The 20,388-nt window shown below is 35.7% G+C and overlaps 1 protein-coding gene across 6 annotated transcripts in view; it reads left to right on the top strand.

Moving 5' to 3' along the window:
• Positions 1-20,388, top strand: part of Rps6kc1 (ribosomal protein S6 kinase C1) — a 200,008-nt gene that overhangs the window by 56,341 nt on the left and 123,279 nt on the right. For 5 of the 6 annotated variants that reach the window (XM_015483653.2, XM_048809399.1, XM_015483652.2 and 2 more), the window contains one exon: positions 14,249-14,611. In XM_015483653.2, coding sequence (XP_015339139.1) covers positions 14,249-14,611 — 363 coding nt within the window. Of the gene's footprint in view, positions 1-14,248; positions 14,612-14,710; positions 14,762-20,388 lie in introns of those variants that run through there. The other variant, XM_015483657.2, reaches the window with a different exon arrangement.

The following is a 20,388-nucleotide window of genomic DNA, read 5'->3' as shown; positions in this document are numbered from 1 at the left end:
TTATGCACCTAAAACTAATATTGACATTTTATCCTATCACTAAAGTTTAGTTTTTCAACTGCAGTACTAACTCTAAAACATCTGTGGTTCATGAGACCGAAGAGCATGAAACTGAAAATGATGTTAATGCTTATGTCTCCTTCCCCATCCCCTTTAAAAGCCTTTTTTTTCTGGCTACTTAATCCTGATGAACAAGACACCTAAGTTGACAAATACAGATAGATAGCATTGTCAAACAGCTTACAAATTCATTGTTATTTCAGAGGGAAAATGAGTAGTAAATATCATGAGATTGTCTGATATAATAGGAAAGTGGAAGATTTACTTTGTAAAAAGTCTGGAAAATATAGAGACAACCGCAGGAAAGGGGATTCAGTAGCAACAGAGCAAGAAAGGTGACATCCAACGAAGCCCCATAGGTATGCAGTGAAATGGAGGATCGTAAAGAGATCGTATTGACAAATGCTTGTAGTTTGGATTTAGAGCCGAAATGTGAGGTGATTTACTCCATAACAGTTTCTTTGAGTATAGTATTTCAAATGATGTCTTAAAAATAGATTGTCATTTTACATACTTAAGAATTTGTTTCTTGGTGGAATAAGCCAGAGTGGTAAATCTTAATACAGCCTGCTGTTTTCAAGATTGTTTAATTGCAGTTAGAAAGACAAGACATAGCAGTTTGTTTTCTGTTGCTGTAACAATATACCAGAGACTGGGTACTTTATAAAGAAGTGAGGCTTATTTTGTTTATGGTTTTGGAGGCTGAAAGTCCAAGGTCGGGCAGCACATTTGTTCAGCCTCTGGTAAATGCCCTCATGGCTATGTCATAACGTGGTGGAAAAGCCTAAAGGAGGGGAAATAGCTTCATGAAGAGGCAATCCTATGGTGAGACAGGAACCCAGAGACTGGGGAAGGGTCAGTCTAGTTCTTTTTACAACAACCCACTTGGAAACTAATTGGGGTCCCATGAGACCTACATTAATTTATTCTGAGGATGATGTCCCCATTGACTTCATTACCTCTCACTAAGTCCTTTTAACTGTTATATCACCTAACACTGTCACACTGAGGACCAAGCTTCCAGCACACACGCCTTTTTTGGGACAAACCATATATAAATCATGCCACATAGCAAGTTTATCACATTAACAATGTAATCAACAAATCCTGATTTACTATGGAATCAAAGTAGTGATGGAAACATGAAAATCTGGGATATCTCCTTTTGTGTTAAAATTACAGTTGTTTTATAGTACAGCAGAACAGAGAAACCCCTTTGAGATGTCATGAAATCAATAACTTTGTGATAAGCTGGCAACTGTATTTTATTTAGCATGAGGCTGAACATTATGAACTTATTCTGTAGATTTTTAGACAAAAGGTTGACATTGTTTTACATTTTTAAAAAGAAATGTTGGTTATTCTGTATCTCCTTTGTCCAAAGCAATTAAACTATATTTTCTCAAAGGTGAGAGGAGATATAATTGATAGTTAACATTTTATTTCCATTTTAGGCTTCTATGTTTTATTTGAATTAAACTTAGCCATGAAGTTACTATGACATTTGTGGAAACCTGCCCAGATGGTGCATGGGAACTGAGCATCTTGACATGTTTCTCTCATCTGTTGGCCTATTTGAAGGATGCAGGTGGCTTTACTGCCATGCTGGCCTTGATATTGGTGCCTTTGATGTTGATTTAGTCTCATCTGGTAACCTGTGTCATTTCCTTTTCCTAATACATTACTTGACTTCCTTTGCAGTTTTAGGAGGGATGTTATCCAGCTTCATGCAGCAAATAAGGGAAAATAATTAGGTGATCATAACCACAAGCAGAATATGAGAGATTGGCTTATTATATGTAGCAGATCTTAAGATTTTTTTTTTTTTTTTTGGGTGGTGCTGAGGATCGAACCTGAGGCCTTGTGCATATAAGGCATGCACTCTATCAATTGAGCTATATCCCCCAGCCCAGATCTTATGATTTTTAGATGTGTCTTGGAATAGCAAAATCTACCAAGTTTTTAGGGGGGGGTATTCAGTGGGGAGGATGTCTGTGAATTATGAACTAAGAATTCACAAGTACTCATCGTAACACTGATGGAGATAAGAAAGGATCTATTAAGCAGTCTTAAACCGTCCATGTATTTACTTATTTATTTAGTGCTGAGAATTGAGCTCAGGAGCACTGTACCATTGAACTATATTTCTAACCCTTTTTGCTTTCTTTTTTCAGACAGGGTCTTGGCTAAGTTGCTTAGGGCTACTAAATTTGCTAAGGCTGGCCTTGAACTTGCAATCTTCCTGTCTTAATCTCTTGAATCATGATTATAGGCATATATCATGGTACCCAACTAACTAGCCATTTTAGATTAAATGAGGTATAGAATATATTATATATATACACACATATATATTATATAATATATTGCAGATATTTTTGAAGGATAGCATATATTGCTGATTTTTATAAGGGATTCCCTAAAATGACATTTAGCTCAAGATTTATGTGTTTATTTGATGAAAAGGCAATTCTTTTCTGTATGTAAACAAGCACAAAGATTGTGGTTAAACTGTTACACTGAAGTGTTGATTATAATTAAAATATTGGAGGACTAATTGGGGAAAGTGTTTTAGTCACCTTTTTTGCTGTTGTGACCAAAAGACCTGACAAGAATAGTTTTAAAAGAAAAAGTTTATTTTGGGGCTCATGATTCCAGACCTTTTAGTTCACAGACAGCTGACTCCATTCTTTGGGGCTGAGGTAAGGCAGGCATCATGGTGGAAGAGTGTGGCAGAGGAAAACAGCTAGGAACAGGGCAGCTGGAAGGGGGGTGGGGAGAGAGAAGAAGAGAGGAGAGGAGAAGAGAGGAAGAGGATGGGTAAGGTATGCTCCTAGGGACCTACCTCCTCTAGCCTCACCCTGTCTGCCTTCATTTACCATTCAGTTAATCCCTGTCTGGGAATTAATTAACTTTTTGGGTTAAAGCTCTCATAACCCAGTCATTTCACCTCTAATCCTTCTTGTATTGTCTCATACATAAGCTTTTGGGGGACACCTCACATCTAAACTGTAACATTTCTACCCCAGGCCCCCAAAAGCTCTTGCTTATTTCACATTTGCAAAGTGTATTTAATCCATTTTCAAGAGTATCCATCGCATTAGCGTTGCCCAAAAGTCCAACTCTAAAGTCTCCTTGGAGACTTAAAGCAAACTCTCATTGTGAGCTCCTGTAAAAATCAAAAGCAGGTTACATGTATCCAGTATATAAAGGTACAAAATAAACACTTCCATTCTACCAGGGAGAAATAGGGACATAGAAAGAAGGGATGGGATCAAAACAAGACTGAAATCTAGCTGGCAAACAAGTCCTGTAGTTCCATGTCTGGAATCTGCTGGCATCTGCTGGTATCTGCTGGCATTGTGATATTCTCTCCAAAGGGCTTGTGTAGCTCCGCCCCTGTGGCTTTGCTGGTTGCAGCCTACATGGCTTCTCTGTTGGTTTGTCTGTGCTCAATTCCTGCAGCTTTCATTGGCAGATATTCCCTAGTACTGTCATTTCTTAATCTTGGGGGTCTCCCCTGCAGCTTTGCCTTCCTTCTCAAAACTCATATATCACCCTATCAGGAGCTGCCCCCAGGAACTCCCACTCTGCTGCACTTTGCCTGGCTTTCCAGGCCTGCCTTTGAAATCTCAGTGAAAGCCTCCATGACCCCCTAACTCTAGCATCCCACTCTCCTGTAGAACCAGTACTACCTGATTGATGCCAGGTCTTCTGCCACCTCAGCAGTAGCCAAACCTCTTAGGATCTTGGCTGCTGCAGCCTCTGATTGCCTGCCTGGCTGAGCATGGTGAAACATCTTCCTAGGCCCTCCTGTGCAAGTAGGGTGCCCCCATGGTCTTTTCTCAAAGGAATTTTTACTTTTATACCCTTCATCCTGAGATGGGTATGGTCTTGCCAGTTCGTGAGATGCCCTCAAGCCATGTCTCCTATTGTTTCTGGTCAAAGTATTTATCTTTTCTTTAGTGGCTGTAATATCTGTAACTACCACATATTCTTTAGCACTAGTTTTACTGGCAGTTTTCTGACCAAAGTGAAGCTTTTTCAAATCTTCATGCTCCCAGTTATCACAGTAAATTTGGCTAAATGCTAACGGCAATAATCATGCCACCAACTGAATGCTATGATGCCTAGACATTTTCCCCACCAAATTAAGAAGTCCATGGCATTTAAAATCAGCTTCAAAGAAAGTCTCAGAACATGGGCAAAATACAACTTCTTAGCCAGAATGTAATACGAATAGCCTCTGGTCAAATTTCCTTGACTCCTTTCCTTCTCAGTTCTCATCAGAACAATTTTTACAGTCCATTGTGATACTGGCATTCTGGTCTTTTGAACTCACAGTAGAGTGGCCCATTATATTCCACTGTTGGGATGGGCAAAAGGTGTGACTTATGTTGTCAGGGGGAGAAATAAAGAATGTCCATGCGCTTCTGCCCTTTTCAATGCTTAATCACTCAAATCACTAAATACAATTTCACTCTATAGGTTCTTTTTTGTATTAATTTTTTATTTATAAATGACACAGAATGCATTACACCTTATACATATAGAGCACAAATTTTTTATATCTCTGGTTATATACAAAGTATATTCACACCAATTCGTGTCTTCATACATGTACTCTGGATAATGATGTCCATCACATTCCATTATCATTTCCAACCCCATGCCCCCTCCCACCCCTCTGCCCCATCTAGAATTCATCTATTTCTCTCAAGCTCCCCCTTCTATAGGTTCTTAATCAAGAAAATGACAATCCTTAATGCTAGGCATAATCAATTCACAGAAAACAATTCTAGATTAATTCTGAGCACTGCAGACACACTTAATCTGATAGGCTCATGACAGATATTTCCCTCTACATGCTAAGCTCAAGTTTTAGATCAAAAGTCTCAAGCCTTAGGCTTTAAGTCCAGCAGATGCACACTTACTCAGACTATGGTGATCAGATCAGGAACCAAGGCAGGCTTCTCCTGGGGAGGAGCTGATGGCCGGTTGAGGAGAGGGTCATAGGGAGAAGTTGCAGTTCTCACCAGGGCCAAGATGTGGCTGTAGAGTTTGAGAGCGGTGAGGAAGATGCAGAAGATCAGGCAAATTATGAGAAGAGTTAGGATGTCAGTCCAGGTCTTCATTAGGCTCTCCAGCATGAGGGCTCCGTGTCGGCCGGCTGGATGTCTGTTCATTTGCTCCATCAATTACACTAAATCTTGGAGCTTCTGACCACCCTTTCATCCCTATCTGCTGCCACCGGATTTCTCAGTGACATCATTTGCCCTGGGGTTAAAGCATTTGGTCTTGTGGTACCCACCCTGATTTTCTTGCCTCTCCCTTTTATTGGGCAAGGAGCATATGACAGAGACTTCACTCTGAGCTTGCCAGGGTGGGGAGAATTGACTTGTTTATGTCAGGGCTATGCCTGATGATCATATTGGAGGGCTCCATAGGCGTGAGACTACAGGTTTCAAAGTGGAGTTTTTAAAATGGAGAAGCTTGGGCTAAGGCCTAAGGCCTAAGGCCATCCTTATGTCCACTTACAATCTAAAGCTTTCCCAAAATTCTTCCCACAAGTTTCAAAAAACTCCAAAAGCTTCTGAACAACATAGTCAGGTTAGTCACAGCAACAGCCCCACTTCCAGTACCATTTTCTATTTGTTAGCTTTGTTGCTGTTGTGATCAAAAGACCTGACAAGAACAATTTTTAAAGAGGAAAAGTTTATTTGGGGGCTCACGGTTTCAGAGGTCTCAATCCATTGACAGCTGGCTCCATTTCTTGTGGCTCAAGGTGAGTAAGAATATCACTGTGGAAGAGTGTGGCAAAAGAAAGCAGGTCAGGACCTGGCTAGGAAGCAGAGAGAGACTCTCCTCATCACAGACAAAGTATGTACTATAGATGCACACCCCCAATGACCCAACCCCTACGGCCATACCCCACCAGCCCATAGTCATCACTCAGTTAATCCCTACCAGTGGACTAACACACTGATTAGGTAAGATTCTCATAGCCTAGTCATTTCACCTCTAAGCTTTCTTGAATTATCTCACACGTGAGCTTTCAGGGGACACCTATCATCCAAACCATAACAGAAAGTATATAATTATTTAATTTGATCAAAACTTTCTTTATAGAAATCTTATTTATTTTATATTTTGATTACATGTACTGTTTTTATTTAATGGATTTAAAAGCTTATGCTTTGAGGCAGAATCATTTTTAAAGAGGGGTATTCTTTTTTTTTTTTTTTTAAAGAAAGAGTGAGAGAGAGTGAGAAAGAGGGAGAGAGAGAGAATTTTAATATTTATTTTTTAGTATTTGGCGGACACAACATCTTTGTCTGTATGTGGTGCTGAGGATCGAACCCGGGCCGCACGCATGCCAGGCGAGCGCGCTACCGCTTGAGCCACATCCCCAGCCCCGAGGGGTATTCTTAAATAGATCGATTAAGGCTGCTTTTAAGATAAATTTTAAGCCAGGTGTGGTGGTGCCCATCTGTAATCCTAGTGACTTAGAAGACCAAGGTGAGTCAGGAGGATACCAAATTCAAGGCCAGCCTCTGCAATTTAGCTAGACCCTGTTCCAACTGTTTAAAAAATAAATAAAAAGGGATGTAGTTTAAAGGGTTAAAGTGCCTGATGGGTTCAGTCCCTCAGTACATGGAGAAAAAGAAAAGAAAAATAGTTTAACTTAAAGTCTGTGCAGTACAGGGTGTTAATACAATATGACAAAATATAGAAAGTCGAATGAAAAGTTAAAGTAGAGTTTTATTCAACAAATGTCCACAAGGTGGCACCATGAGAATTCTGTCTTACAGCTAACATCATTCTAGACCCTTCTGTTATATTGGTTATATTGTTAATATTGGTTTACTCAGCTTAAAGACATTCTTTTTCCTTTTAAGTGCTTCTTTACCCATCTTTATTTTATTCATTGCCCCTTATTAATTGAATTTTCTTTAGTGGGAAAGCTTAAATAGGGAAAAAGAATAGTTCCTTTTTCTAATGGTAAGCACAAATGAGAGAGAATATGTCAGTATGTGTAAGTATATAAGAACAAACAGATGATGCAAATCATAAGTACTGACTTTCAAAAACCCAAGGCTGTTTAGAATACTATTGGATATTAGATTGTTAGGGGTCATATGGATTAAATAATAAAAAGTTCATAAAATGTTGAAGGAATCAGAGTTTTAGAGTACAAGAAACATTAGAGATGATATAAATCCCTTACTTTACTACTAAAAATTTGGAATTTCAAAGGGTTTAAACCATGTATCTAAAGCATTACAGGTATTTGATAACACTCTCAGAACTAAATTTTGCAATTCAGATTTAATTTTATGGCAGGGAGGATACATATGTGGTATAGAAAGTGCAGTGTGACCTCCATGACCACTGGGAGCAGTTTTGAAATGCTAGAGTTCAGAGAAGGTTATGAAGAGTAGCAGAATGAAAGTTCTTTGGGTAGAAAGTGAAGCCAAGTGATAGAGCTTTATTGTTTATGATAACAGTATTAGGTTGTAATTATGATTCATACGTTGTTTTGTGAACTTAGTTTTTCACCAAATGCACATCAGATATTGATGCTCTTTTCATAAATTTTCAAGGGTGAGGCATAGACATATCCCAAGGATGTTTTTAAACATGTGAAACATTAAGGAAATGGTTCTTGTTAGTAATAGTAGCTATTACTAAGTGATGAATGTGGCAACAAATGCAAGAATCTCAACTAGATTAAGCTTTACATGTAGGTTATCACTTAAAATCATATTTGTTAGGGCTTCTTAATGGAAACTGATCTCTGTGTTTTCTACCTCCAGGTAACTTCTGTTCTTCTGGTTAGATGTCTTGCTTTGTGTGTGAAGCATGAGTGATTGCTACTAGGACAAGTAGAAATTCCCTTTGGTTGACTATGGCAATATTTGAACCTCAGAGTTTAGTGAAGGTTATCAGCTAATAGTAATGAGGCCATGTATTTTATATATAGTCACCCATGAGAGCCCACCTGTTGTACTAAAGGAGACTGATCTCTTTTTACAGATGGTCTTCAAATGCGGATTTCTGATAGCTTATAGTATAAAGATTTTTTTCCTGTGACAGCTCAACCTTTCCCCCTGGGGCCTGTCTTTCAGAGTTGGTGTCCTAGACAGATTTCGCTATACTGCCCTACTCTAAGCAGTTCAAAGCACAGAGGTGAGGGTAGGTAGGTGAACTGGGATGCTAAATAAACCCCACGTTGTCTGTAGCTGCTTTTTAACAAGTCACCTGGGGCCCTCTAATAGCCCTGTGACTGGAATCTCTGTGATATGAACCTGGAGGCAGAACGCTTTCATAGAACCTTTGACTTCCCCCGCTTGCATCACTTCCCCCAAAGGCCTAGGTTTCTGACTTGATGATGTTGGTGAAGGAGGCACCTTTTACTCTTGTGGTGGCCTAGAGGGCCCCTGTAAGGATGGATTGACTTCAGGTTGGTTTAACTTTGACATATATTCTCTGTATTATATCAAGTATCAGTGGTTGCCCTGCCTAATCTTGCATGTTTCTTTTACTTATCTAAATAGAGACCTTATTATTTGCTTGTTGCTCCCCATATCTTACTTGTTAACTTTCTTTGTGGGTTTTAGTCTCTGTGTGAAATTTATGTATGGCTTTATGTAAAACAAGTTAAGCTATAGGACCACAGTTTCTAAGAATTGAACAAACACTGTATTAAGCTTATGTATTTAGGATATAAGGTGAATAAACTAGGTACTGAATACATATATGTGTATATTCATATATGAGTGTGTATACATATATATACACACACATATACATGACATAGCTATAAAAGCAAAGGGAGTTTTAAAATGTGTTTTAATAAACTTTTTATCAATATGACAAAATACCTAATGTAAACAATTTATTAGGAAGAAAGGTTTATTTTGGCTCATGGTTTCAGAAGCTTTAGTCAATGGTCAGTCAACTCTGTTGCTTTTGGGCCTGTGTCAAGGCAGTTTAACATGGTAAGAGCATATGGTGGAGGAAAGTGTTTACCTCATAGAGGCCAGGAAGCAAAGAGATGGGAAGGGGCTAGGATCCCAGTATCCTTTCCAAAGATACACCCTCAGTGACCTAACTTCCTTAGTGGTAGAGTGTTTGCCTAGCATGTTTAAGGCCTTGTGTTTCATCCTCAGCACTGAAAACAAACAAACAAACAAACAAATCATCTCTGTGAGCAGGTTGGGGAATATTTCATTGGTAAGAATGGAATTTAGGAATTGCTCAAATATGGAAAAGAGAGATGTCCACAAGTAGTGCAAGATGAATAGTGGCAGTGAGTGATCAAGGAGATGTGGTAGGGTTATGCTTTTCAAACTTGGTCAGGTGCCGCTTAACAGGAGAAGTAAAGGAATAAGGTAGGCAAGGAGGAGCAATGTCAGGAGTAAACCCACCTGTCTTTGTAATCACATCTGCCTTCTTTTTAAAGTTTGGAATTCCTTACCACTGGTTGTTGGAGGACCCATATTTTATAAATAAAGTTCATATAGCCTTATTACCAAATTCCTACTTTTTAACTCTTGCAGCATCTTTTTTTGATATTTTTCAGATACCAAGCTTAAGGACTTTGCACACAAAGAATTGTGTGATATTCTGTATTATAGAATCCCCTGTAATCTTACCATACAGAGAAAAATTACTATTAATACTTAGTGTATCTTCCTAGACTGTTTTTTAATCTTTGTTTTCCAGTTAGAATTATAGTATCCATACTATTTTGCCATTTGTTTTTATATATCATGAAAACATTAACATTGAAAGTCTTCTACAACATGATTTTAAAGCTGTATAATAGTTAATCATAGGGAGGTATCATAATCTTCTATTGTTAGGAATTTGTTATCTCCAAATTTTCACTACTTTTTATGAGGAACATTTTTATACATGGATCTTTTTGCATATCTCTGATTGATTTTGGCATAAATTGCCAAATTTCTTTGGTGAAAAACATAAGCAGTTCTTGTGTCTTTGATATGCTTTGTTAAATTGTCTCCCAGAAAGGTTAAACCAGAAATCAAAATTTTTGTTTCTCTTTGTTTTCCCCAATTTGGCTTAAAAAAAAAAAAAAAGGAAAGGAAAAGGAAAAACAAAACACCTTTTCATAACCTGTTAGTATTTTTGTTGATGTTTGCTTGCCTTTAAAGATTCTTCATTTAAAACTAGGAAGAATTTGAGAAGTAAACATTTTATGTATAATATTTATTTACTTAGTTTTGCTATCTGACTTTCTCCCTAGATGTTTTACTTTTCTGATCTAATTTCATTTAATTATGATTCCCTTTGCTAATAAAATAAGGTTGCAAAGATAACAGGAAGTATTTCTATGTTCTTAGATTTTTGTGGTCAAAAGCCGAGAAACTGAGTACACATAACTTTACCCCCTTGCCCTTTGGTATTATTGTTCTTGTTAGAAAGGAAAATGCTGCAAAGGATGAAATAAAACAATGTGATAGATGGTATGAAGGTTACAGTGACAAGACACCAGAGAACAGACAAAAGATCTGTAACACAGCATTTCCTTTCTTTTGTGATTAGTTGTATAAACCAGAACGTTTGTTTTCAACTAAATTGTGTATTAGTAGATTATCTAGTCCACTTGGTATCATTAAAGGAAATAAATTTGCATTGAAATACATAAAACATTAAAAAGCCTAGTAATATGAATAACTTTTAAGATTGCTATAAAAGATTTTGGTTATGGAGTACTGCCTGTATAACTGAAATGTCAGGGAACTGAAATGATTTTCACTAGGTCCAGTGAATTCCAGTTGAGATTGTGGGCTTAATGGAATCTGTTGCTTTTGGGGAACAGAATTAATACTTAGTGCGGATTCTAAGGTTTTCTGGAAAAAAAAATGAAAACAAGGATATATTGACAGGGTGCCAAAGTAGTGTCTAAAACTGATTTGAAAATTTAGCTTAGCTGCCAGTTATATGTTTTTACTCTAACTTACTTTATTTGATGTTAAGTAAGCAATTTGAGTTTATAATAGAGGTTGGCAAACAATGGCCCATATTTTCCTATGGCCTATGAGCTATGAATGTTTTTTACATTTTTGGTTGAATAAACACCTGAACATATTATTTTGTGATGTAAAATTATATGGAATTAAAATTTCAGTATCCATAAATAAAGTTTTATTGGAATAAAGCCATGCTTATTCATTTATATGTAGATGATGGCTGCTTTTGTGCTTCAACAGCAAAGTTGAATAGCTACAACAGAGATCATATGGTTGGAAAAGCCTAAAATATTTTCTCTTAGACCCTTTATAGAAAAAAAGTTTACTGATCTCTGATCTTACATTTGTAAAGTCTAATCCACCTTCAGTTTTTTTATGTATTCATAATTTTTTTTATGGAAGGTCCTTAATATATTGCTTACATGAGAATACCTATCCTAGTCTCTGGATATAGAGAATTCCCAATTTACAGAGTGGTTTATTTGAAATAATAGGAGGAAAAGTGCAGAGACTTCAGTTTTGGATTTCCATCTTTAGTTTTGATTTAGCATTTAACCCTAAGGAAATAATTTTTTTAAATGTATTTTCTTTTCAGAGAAACTTAGCAGTTAATATTCAATTGTGATGCAGGTCTCATAGGTGTTCCTAAATTCTTTTTTTTATAAAACACAATTGTAACTCCTATATAATGCTGTAGATCTGAGGCTCTCAAAATGTGGTCTTCAGACCTCTGGGTATTCTTAAGGTCTTTTCAGGGGCTCCACAGGCAAAAATATAGAAGAGATAATAGTATTAGGACATTCTTTGCCTTTCCACTGTGTTGACATTTGAACTGATTATGCAAAAGCAGTGGGGGTGAGACTGCTATGTCTAGGCATGAATCAGGACAGTGATGCCTGACTCAGCAGTAAACATTGCATATACTTGTAGTAAAACCAATGCTGATTTTTCTTAAGAATGTTTTTGATAAAGCAGTGAAAACTGTTAATTTTATTAAATATCAGCCTTTGGGTACATGTCTTCTTGAATATTCTGCGTGACAAAAGAGGAAAGATACATATAAAGCCCTTTGCATACTGAACTATCAGTATGTAGTGAGGAAAATGATTTGTGTAGTTTTTGAAGTTATGAGCCAAACCACTTGTTTATTTATTTATTTTTTAATGGGACACCATTTTGCTTGAAACAACAATTGATAAACTATTGTTATTCAAACTTGTATACTTGGCAAAGTTTTTCTTGAAAGTGATTGAAAGCTGACACTTCAAGGCAAACAACTGATAGTGTTTACTGCCAGTGATAAAATTAGAATTTTCAACCCCAAAGTAAGAGTTTTGGATCATTTCTGTTTGCTACTTTTGAGTTTGACAACTTCCATATACTTAAAGGATTTTCTGATGAGATTGGTGATGGTATTAACAATTATGATTATTTTGGATGTTGTAATAATGAAATGTGGGGAAAACATTTGGAAGATCTGTGTAACTCAGTAAACCAGTATTTTCAATTTGTTGTCACAAACTTAAGCATGGGTAAAAGATTCATTCAGTATACAAGATAGTCGAATGGATTTGAATGTAATAAAAATGGACATTTCATTGATAGAATCTTATATTTCACAGTACAGCTAGATTTAAGAAACTATTGCTTGTGGAGTTTTGATGTCTTTAAATTAAAGAACAATATACACAGTAATCTGAAAAGAGTACGAAAACACTTGTTTCTTTTTCAATGGTATATCTATGTGACATTTTCTTCATATCTTTTGACCAAAAAAAATATGACAATAGATGGTATGTAGAATCAGATATGAGAATCTATTCATCTTCTCTTAAGCTGGACATTAACAAGATTTTCCAAAATCTTCTCTCAATAGATATTTTTGTTTTGTCACATAGAAGTTATTTTTCATAGAATTTATCAGTAGTCTTTAATGTTTTATTTAAAAATATTTCTCAGTCTTTCTTAGTATCAATACAATGTTAGTAAGTATTTAGAGATATAATTCACATTACCCAAAAGCTTTTTGGAATCACCATTTTTAAGAATGTGAAAGGAAGTTCCAAGGCCAGAAAGTTTGCTGTCTGTTCTTGTAGAAGATGCTTAATTTACTATGAAATTAATTACATGGGAGAAGAAATTCTTGCATTTAAATATTAAATAGTTAAGTAGAATTTATTATTTATTTTTTATCTTTTGGTCTGAAAACTAAGGTACATATATAGTCCAGCTTTGTTTCTAAAACAGACCAAAACAAAATTGTCTAAAATTTTAATTATTTTTTTAAAAATATTTATTTTTTAGGGGGCTGAGGCTGTAGCTCAGTGGTAAAGTGCTTGCCTCGCATGTGTGAGGTACTGGGTTCAATCCTCAGCACCACATAAAAATAAATAAAGATACTGTGTGTTCATTTACAATTAAATAAATATAAAAAATTATATTTTTTTAGTTGTAGTTGAACACAATACCTTTGTTTTATTTATTTATTTTTATGTGGTGCTGAGGATTGAATCCAGGGCCTCATACGTGCTAGGCAAGCGCTCTACTGCTAAGGCACAACCCCAGCCCAAATTTCAATTCTTTTAAAAATCTTAATAGCGTACATTTTCCAGATGTGCATGGGTACCTGAAGGCATACCTAAAAGATGCATTATTTAATCATTATATAATTTTTATTTAATTGTCATAGTGGTTATAATTTCATGATAGTCTATTATGGCTCATATGCATTAGCAGTTTCTCATTTAGAAATTTGCCCAATAATTAAAATTTAAGGAACTTCCTCTTAGTCACACAGTACATTTTAAGAACTGGTATTGAAGTACTTTTTTGGTATGACTCCAAAACTCTTACCCTTTGTGCCTTATGATAATGCTGTTGTTTACAGCAGCTATGTGTGCAAGCAACAGTTTTCAAGATCTTGGTTTTGATAACAAGGCTAGATCAAGGCTTGTCTTCAATTTTAGTTTGGTGATTAAGGTAAGCAAATTGTTTTCCAGGGTTATAAAGAGATGGTATAAAAGTGAATGAACTACGCTCAAATAAATTGCTAGACACTGACTTCCATCAGTAAATTACAGCCTTCCTAATTGAATTGGATTGTATGAAAAAATGAACAGCTAGAGTGATTTGTATTCTTTTGGCTGATGCTCAATTTAATATGTTTACTATTGTGATCATATTTCTAGGCTTCTCCAGTGACAGTGATCTGATATCTCTTACTGTTGATGTGGATTCTCTTGCCGAGTTAGATGATGGAATGGCTTCCAATCAAAATTCTCCCAGTAGAACTTTTGGTCTCAATCTCTCTTCGGATTCCTCAGCATTAGGGGCTGTTGCTTCTGACAGTGAACAGAACAAAACAGAAGAAGAACGGGAAAGTCGTAGCCTCTTTCCTGGCAGTTTAAAATCTAAGCTTGGCAAGAGAGATTATTTGGAGAAAGCAGGAGAATTAATAAAGCTGGCTTTGAAAAAGGAAGAGGAAGACGACTATGAAGCTGCTTCTGAATTTTATAGGAAGGGAGTTGATTTACTCCTAGAAGGTGTTCAAGGTACAATTTTATCTACATTAGTATGTTTTGGCATGTTCTTATGTTGGTATGTGGGGGAAAATGTACATATAACTATATCTTCTGTATAATCTTATATAGGAACAAGAATGAAAATGAGAAATTACTGAACTTCAAGTGAGATTATCAGAGGTACTTAACTCTATACTTTGATCAGTTAATCTACAAAAATAATTTTTTTTTTTTTTTTTAATTGTGGTGCTTTGGGATTGAACCCAGGGCTTTGTGCATTTCGAGGCAAGCACTCTACCAATTGAGCTGTATCCCTAGCCCCCAAAAATTGAGATTTTTTTTTTTTTTCATCAAAGTCAACACATTTCTCCAAGTCTCTTGACGTAATAAGAATTTTTTTTTTTGCTTATTTGACTGCATTGTTCCTTTCAGAAGTTATTCATCAGAGATTCTCTAGTGCTTTTTACTCTCAATGAAAATGATAAAATAAAATAGGCTTTTAAACCAAGAGCGTAAAGAGGGAATTTAATTACAAAAAATTCTGCTCTGATGTTCCGGTGCTATGTGCTAAAACATCCTNTTTTTTTTTTTTTTTTTTTTAATTTTTTTTTTTTTTTTTTTTTGTGGTGCTGGGATTGAACCCAGGGCTTTGTGCATTCGAGGCAAGCACTCTACCAATTGAGCTGTATCCCTAGCCCCCAAAATGAGATTTTTTTTTTTTTTTTTACAAAGTCAACACATCTCCAAGTCTCTTGTACGAATAAGAATTTTTTTTTTCTTATTTGACTGCATTGTTCCTCAGAAGTATTCACAGAGATTCTCTAGTGCTTTTACTCTCAATGAAAAGATAAAATAAAATAGGCTTTTAAACCAAGAGCGTAAAGAGGGAATTAATTACAAAAAATCTGCTCTGATGTTCCGGTGCTATGTGCTAAAACATCCTTGGTATTTAATTGACATAGATAGAACACATCAGTGTGCCATCTTTTTGTCTAAAAGTTATCTGCATTTAATCTTGAACACTTCATAATGTTACCACTTGATGGCACCAGAAAAATAAAAATTGTTGCTTCAAAATGAGAATTTTAAATACATATCAACCAATAACAAAAAATATTTCACTTAATTACTTTGCTGGTTATGGTGGTTAATTATTTCTCCATTGGGACTTGACACTAATCCTACTAGACCTTTGTCTTAAGGAATTTTAACTATTTAAACGTATTTCTCCTGTTTAACATGTCTGTCTGAAACCATAGTATCCAGTCCTGTTCTGGATTGGGTTTTATTGTTAATGTGCTATTGAATCCCAAAAGTTTAAATAATTGACTTACTGCTTTTAGTCCTTTTTTTTTGTTTATAATATGATAGTATTATTCATTTCTTATTTACTTACTTTCTATGTTTTTACTAAGCTGCCATCTTAAGAATTCTAATATTTTAACCCATATATAAAAGAACCTCTGTTTCAATCCTGATGGCTGTACATTTAACTCCAGTCTGTGTATTCTGTTTAAAAGTCTACCACCTAACAGACATATGGACATTATCCTTTAATTTGTGGGAAAATTGGGGGCTCTAGCTTGTGAACTTGATTTGACATTTATGCTCAGAAAAGATGTTTCCTCGGGGAAAGTTTGTTCCAGGGTTACTGAAACATCATTAGAATCAGTAAAACCAATAGATAATTTTAATTTAACTCTTTTTATAACAGTTATTCCTTTGACCTTGGTTTGGATTAGCATGTTTATAATAAAAGCAGATAGAACACAAAAGTTATCTGGATATCTGATAATCCAGAGAAAATAATCTTTCAGAGCTATTTAAAAACACTTTACACAGAGATTTTGGGAGCTGGAAAATTTTGTTACTTCACTACTAAACTATTCATCCTAAAGGAGTTTATCTGGATTGTTAGTAGATCTGATAAAGGTGGCTTGATGTTTTTCTTCTTTAATTGGAGTTTGTGCAGCTGAGACTAGATGCAAAGCACAATAGCAGTGGTTCTCTTTGCTCATCCAGCAAAGACGCACGCCTGCATAGTGGTAACTTCAGATTCTCTTTTTGAACCTGACACTTCTCTTATTCCTTAATCTAGAAATGGCACCATGGACTCTCAGGTCTTTATGGACTTAAGAGAGAAAATCTAAAAGTCAAGGTAGAAGGAGTCAATTGAATCTTTGGAGAGAATAGTAAAGTACATACCATCCTTTCATATCCATCTTGTTATACATTACTACAAGATGCTGATATGGTTAATCTGTATTCTCACGGTGGGCTTCCTGGAATAGTTGTGATAATGTACAGTGGCAAATGGACTGCATAAAGGTGTTAATGAATGTTTAAGTAACAACTCATCTATTACATGCCTGTCACAGTATAAAGGTGTTTTTCTTATGTTATTTTTAATCTTCAGGTCAACTCCCTAAGCTGAACCATGTCTGGTCATACTTGTGCTTTGTCTAAAGGTACCAAAATTTAGAGGGTGCAGACATTTAATATAATGATTCTAAAAGCTTGGCACCTATTTAGCAAGAATAATTATTTAAAACAGGAAGCTACCAGATGGTGAGCATTGTTAGTAATACCCATCTGTGGGCTACATTATGAATTACAGAATTGATTTGAGAGCTGGTTGGTATAGTTTGTTCCAGATGCCAAAATTGCTTGTTTGTAAGGTAGTTATTGTAATCCCCATTTTACAGGTGAAGGAACTAAGACTTGTATAAATGAAGCAATTTGCTCAGGGACACAGCCAGTTAGAGTTGAGCCAGAGCTTTAGTCTAGGTTTTCTAAATCTAAATGTCTTCTTTCCACTATACTGTGCTACTTCTCACACATTACCCCCTAATTAGATAAGTTTTTTCAAATGGAGAAGCAGCAATTCTCCAGTATCAAATATGCTTTGTTTTGAATATAGTTATGGTTTAGGTAGGAGGTGTCCCCCAAAACTTCCTGTGTTAATGCAGTCATATTTAGAGGAAAAACAATTAGAATATGAGAGCTATAACCTAATCAGTCCTTCCTAGTTTGAGTGGACTAAACTGGTGGTAACTGTAGGAAGGCTGGGCATGACTGGAGGGAGTAGGTCACTGGAGGCATTCCTGGAAGGGCTCACCTTCCCTGCAGACCCTTTGCCTTTCTGTCTCTGCTTCCTGGTTGCCTTGAGTACTTCTCTGTCATGGTGTTATGTCTCACCTTGAGCCCAGAGTAGTGGAGTCATTTGACCTTAGGCTGAACCTCTGAAACTGTGGGCCTAAATAAACTTTTCCTCCTTTTAAGTTGTTCACGTTAGGTAATTTGTCACAGAAATGAAAGCCTAATATTCATTCTTTCCCATCGTCCATTGTTTGTTCATCCAGCTACCACCAGGTTGATCATTTAGTAAGCATTTATTACTCACATGTATCAGACTCTGTGATAGGGAATATAAAATGTTTTTTCTTGTGAAAATATAAAATATTACTGAGTGGTGAATCTTCAAAATGAGATTTTTTGTCAATTCTATAGTATGTTAATAAGATCCATGATTGTGTAGTATTTATCTCATTGAAAATATTTGGTAGATGTGCTGCTTTAGCTATCTGTATTACTTTTTTAAAATTTGGTAAAAATGCCAGGATCTTCTAATCCTTTTCTTCATCTTCATTGTCCTCCTTATTTGTTCTTTATCCTCCTGTCCTCTTTCCTCTCCTCTCCTCTTTGTTTACATTGAAATCTCTTATATATGTTGTGATGAAATTTATAATGAAAAGACCTCCTAGATATCATTGATGCTTAATTTTTCTTTGAAAATTTTATTGATATTTTTGAACACTAAGCTTACAGGTGCAAACCATTTTTCTGCCATTCTTATTCTGTTAAATGGTTTAATAAGCAACACCAAGCAATTTTTCATAATTGCCCTATTCCTAGATAGATGTGTGCTAGGTTCTTAGGGCTATCCATACATTTTTCAAAAACTGTGACCTTGTGTGTTCAGGAACACTGTATAATTCTGTGTTTCTCATTGGGTCTTGATTAGTCTTCCTGGGTGAAACCACAAACTCATGTCTACTTCCATATTTCTTTTGAGTCACTTAAACTAGTTCCAAATTGAGCTATACTTTGCAGGGTTGTTTCTAGAACATGTTTAGTCCCTTTAAATGTGGCTAATCTCTGTGTACTCATAATAATATATAGTTAAGTGCTGTATAAAATAGCTGAGACCTTTGATTTATTCTTTTGAATAAGAATTACTCAAATATTTGGAAATGAACAGAATAGTCTTGTTTGCTTTAGAATGGATGGACCTGAGAAAGGTTATCAGTCTTGGTTTGATAAAGGGAAGAAAGTCATATGATACTGTATTGTTGAATTTCAGAATGAAAAATCACAACTTTGAGGTTTATTTGAATTATTTACAGTGTTTGTTAACTCAGAAGGTATTGTGAAAGTATTTTCTAGTTGACTTTAAGTTATTGCCCAGTTTGGCATAAGTCCAGCAAAAGTAAGAGCTACATTTTTAGTGGATGATCGTGGTGTGATCATCTTGCCTTCAAATGCATTGACTTCTAGCATTTTTAAATTTATGAACCCCTTTGAGTTTTTTTTTCAGTATTATTCTAACTATTTAGGTCTCCTTGACATTTCATATAAATTAGAGAATTACTTTTTTTGTTTGTATAAAAAAGGCAGTTGGAATTTTCATAGAAATTATATTAAATCTATAAGTTTTGGGAGTATTGCTATCTCTCAACAATGTTAAATCTTATCTATGAACACAAGATGTCTTTTAACTTGTTTATATCTTCTTTACTTTTCTTCAGCAATTTTTGTGGTTTTCAATGTATATAAGTTTTACCTCCTGGATTAAATTTATTCCTAGGCATTTTATTTTTTGAATGCTATTGCAAAAGGAATTTTAAAAATTCCGTTTTTCTCTTCGGGGCTGGGGATATAATGGATATAGTGGTAGAGTGCTTGTCTGGCATGCATAAAACTCTGGGTTTGATCCCCAGGACACCACACACACACACTCTCTCTCTCTGTCTGTCTCTCTCTCTCTCTCTCATGTGCACACGTGCACACACACACACACACACACACATATACAAAGTAATAAAATAAATAAAAATTTTGTTTGTTCCTAGTGTGTATCAGTTTAGCTGGGGTTTGTATGTTGATCTTCTACCCAGCAACTTGTGGAATTTGTTATTAGCCCTAGTTGTTTTTATTGTGGATTTTTGATTTCCTATATATAGGGTAAGGCATCTGTGAATATAGATAGTTTTGCTTCTTCCTTTTTAATTTGAATATTGTTTCTCTCTTTTTCTTGTCTAATGCTCTGGCTAGAACTTCCAGTACAGTGAAGAATATTCAAAAAGCAGGTATCCTTGTCTTGTTCCTGAACTTAGGGGTAAAACTTTTAATCTTTTACCATTGAGTATGAAGTTAGCTATTGGTCTTTCGTAGATATCCTTTATTTTTTTTTTTTAATTTTTTATTGTTGGTTATTCAAAACATTACATAGTTCTTGATATATCATATTTCACCCTTTGATTCAAGTGGGTTATGAGCTCCCATTTTTACCCCATATACAGATTGCAGAATCACATCAGTTACACATCCATTGATTTACATATTGCCATACTAGTGTCTGTTGTGTTCTGCTGCCTTTCCTATCCTCTACTATACCCCCTCCCCTCCCCTCCCCTCCCCTCCCCTCTTCTCGCTCTGCCCCCTCTACTGTCATTCATTTGTCCCCCTTGTATTATTTTTCCCTTTCCCCTCACTTCCTCTTGTATGTACTTTTGTATAACCCTGAG

This window comes from Marmota marmota, unplaced genomic scaffold (assembly GCF_001458135.2).
Source record: "Marmota marmota marmota unplaced genomic scaffold, marMar, whole genome shotgun sequence".
In the NCBI taxonomy this organism is placed as follows: Eukaryota; Metazoa; Chordata; class Mammalia; order Rodentia; family Sciuridae; genus Marmota; species Marmota marmota.
Note: the sequence above shows the minus strand (reverse complement) of the source record. Positions and strands in the feature narration are given on the sequence as shown.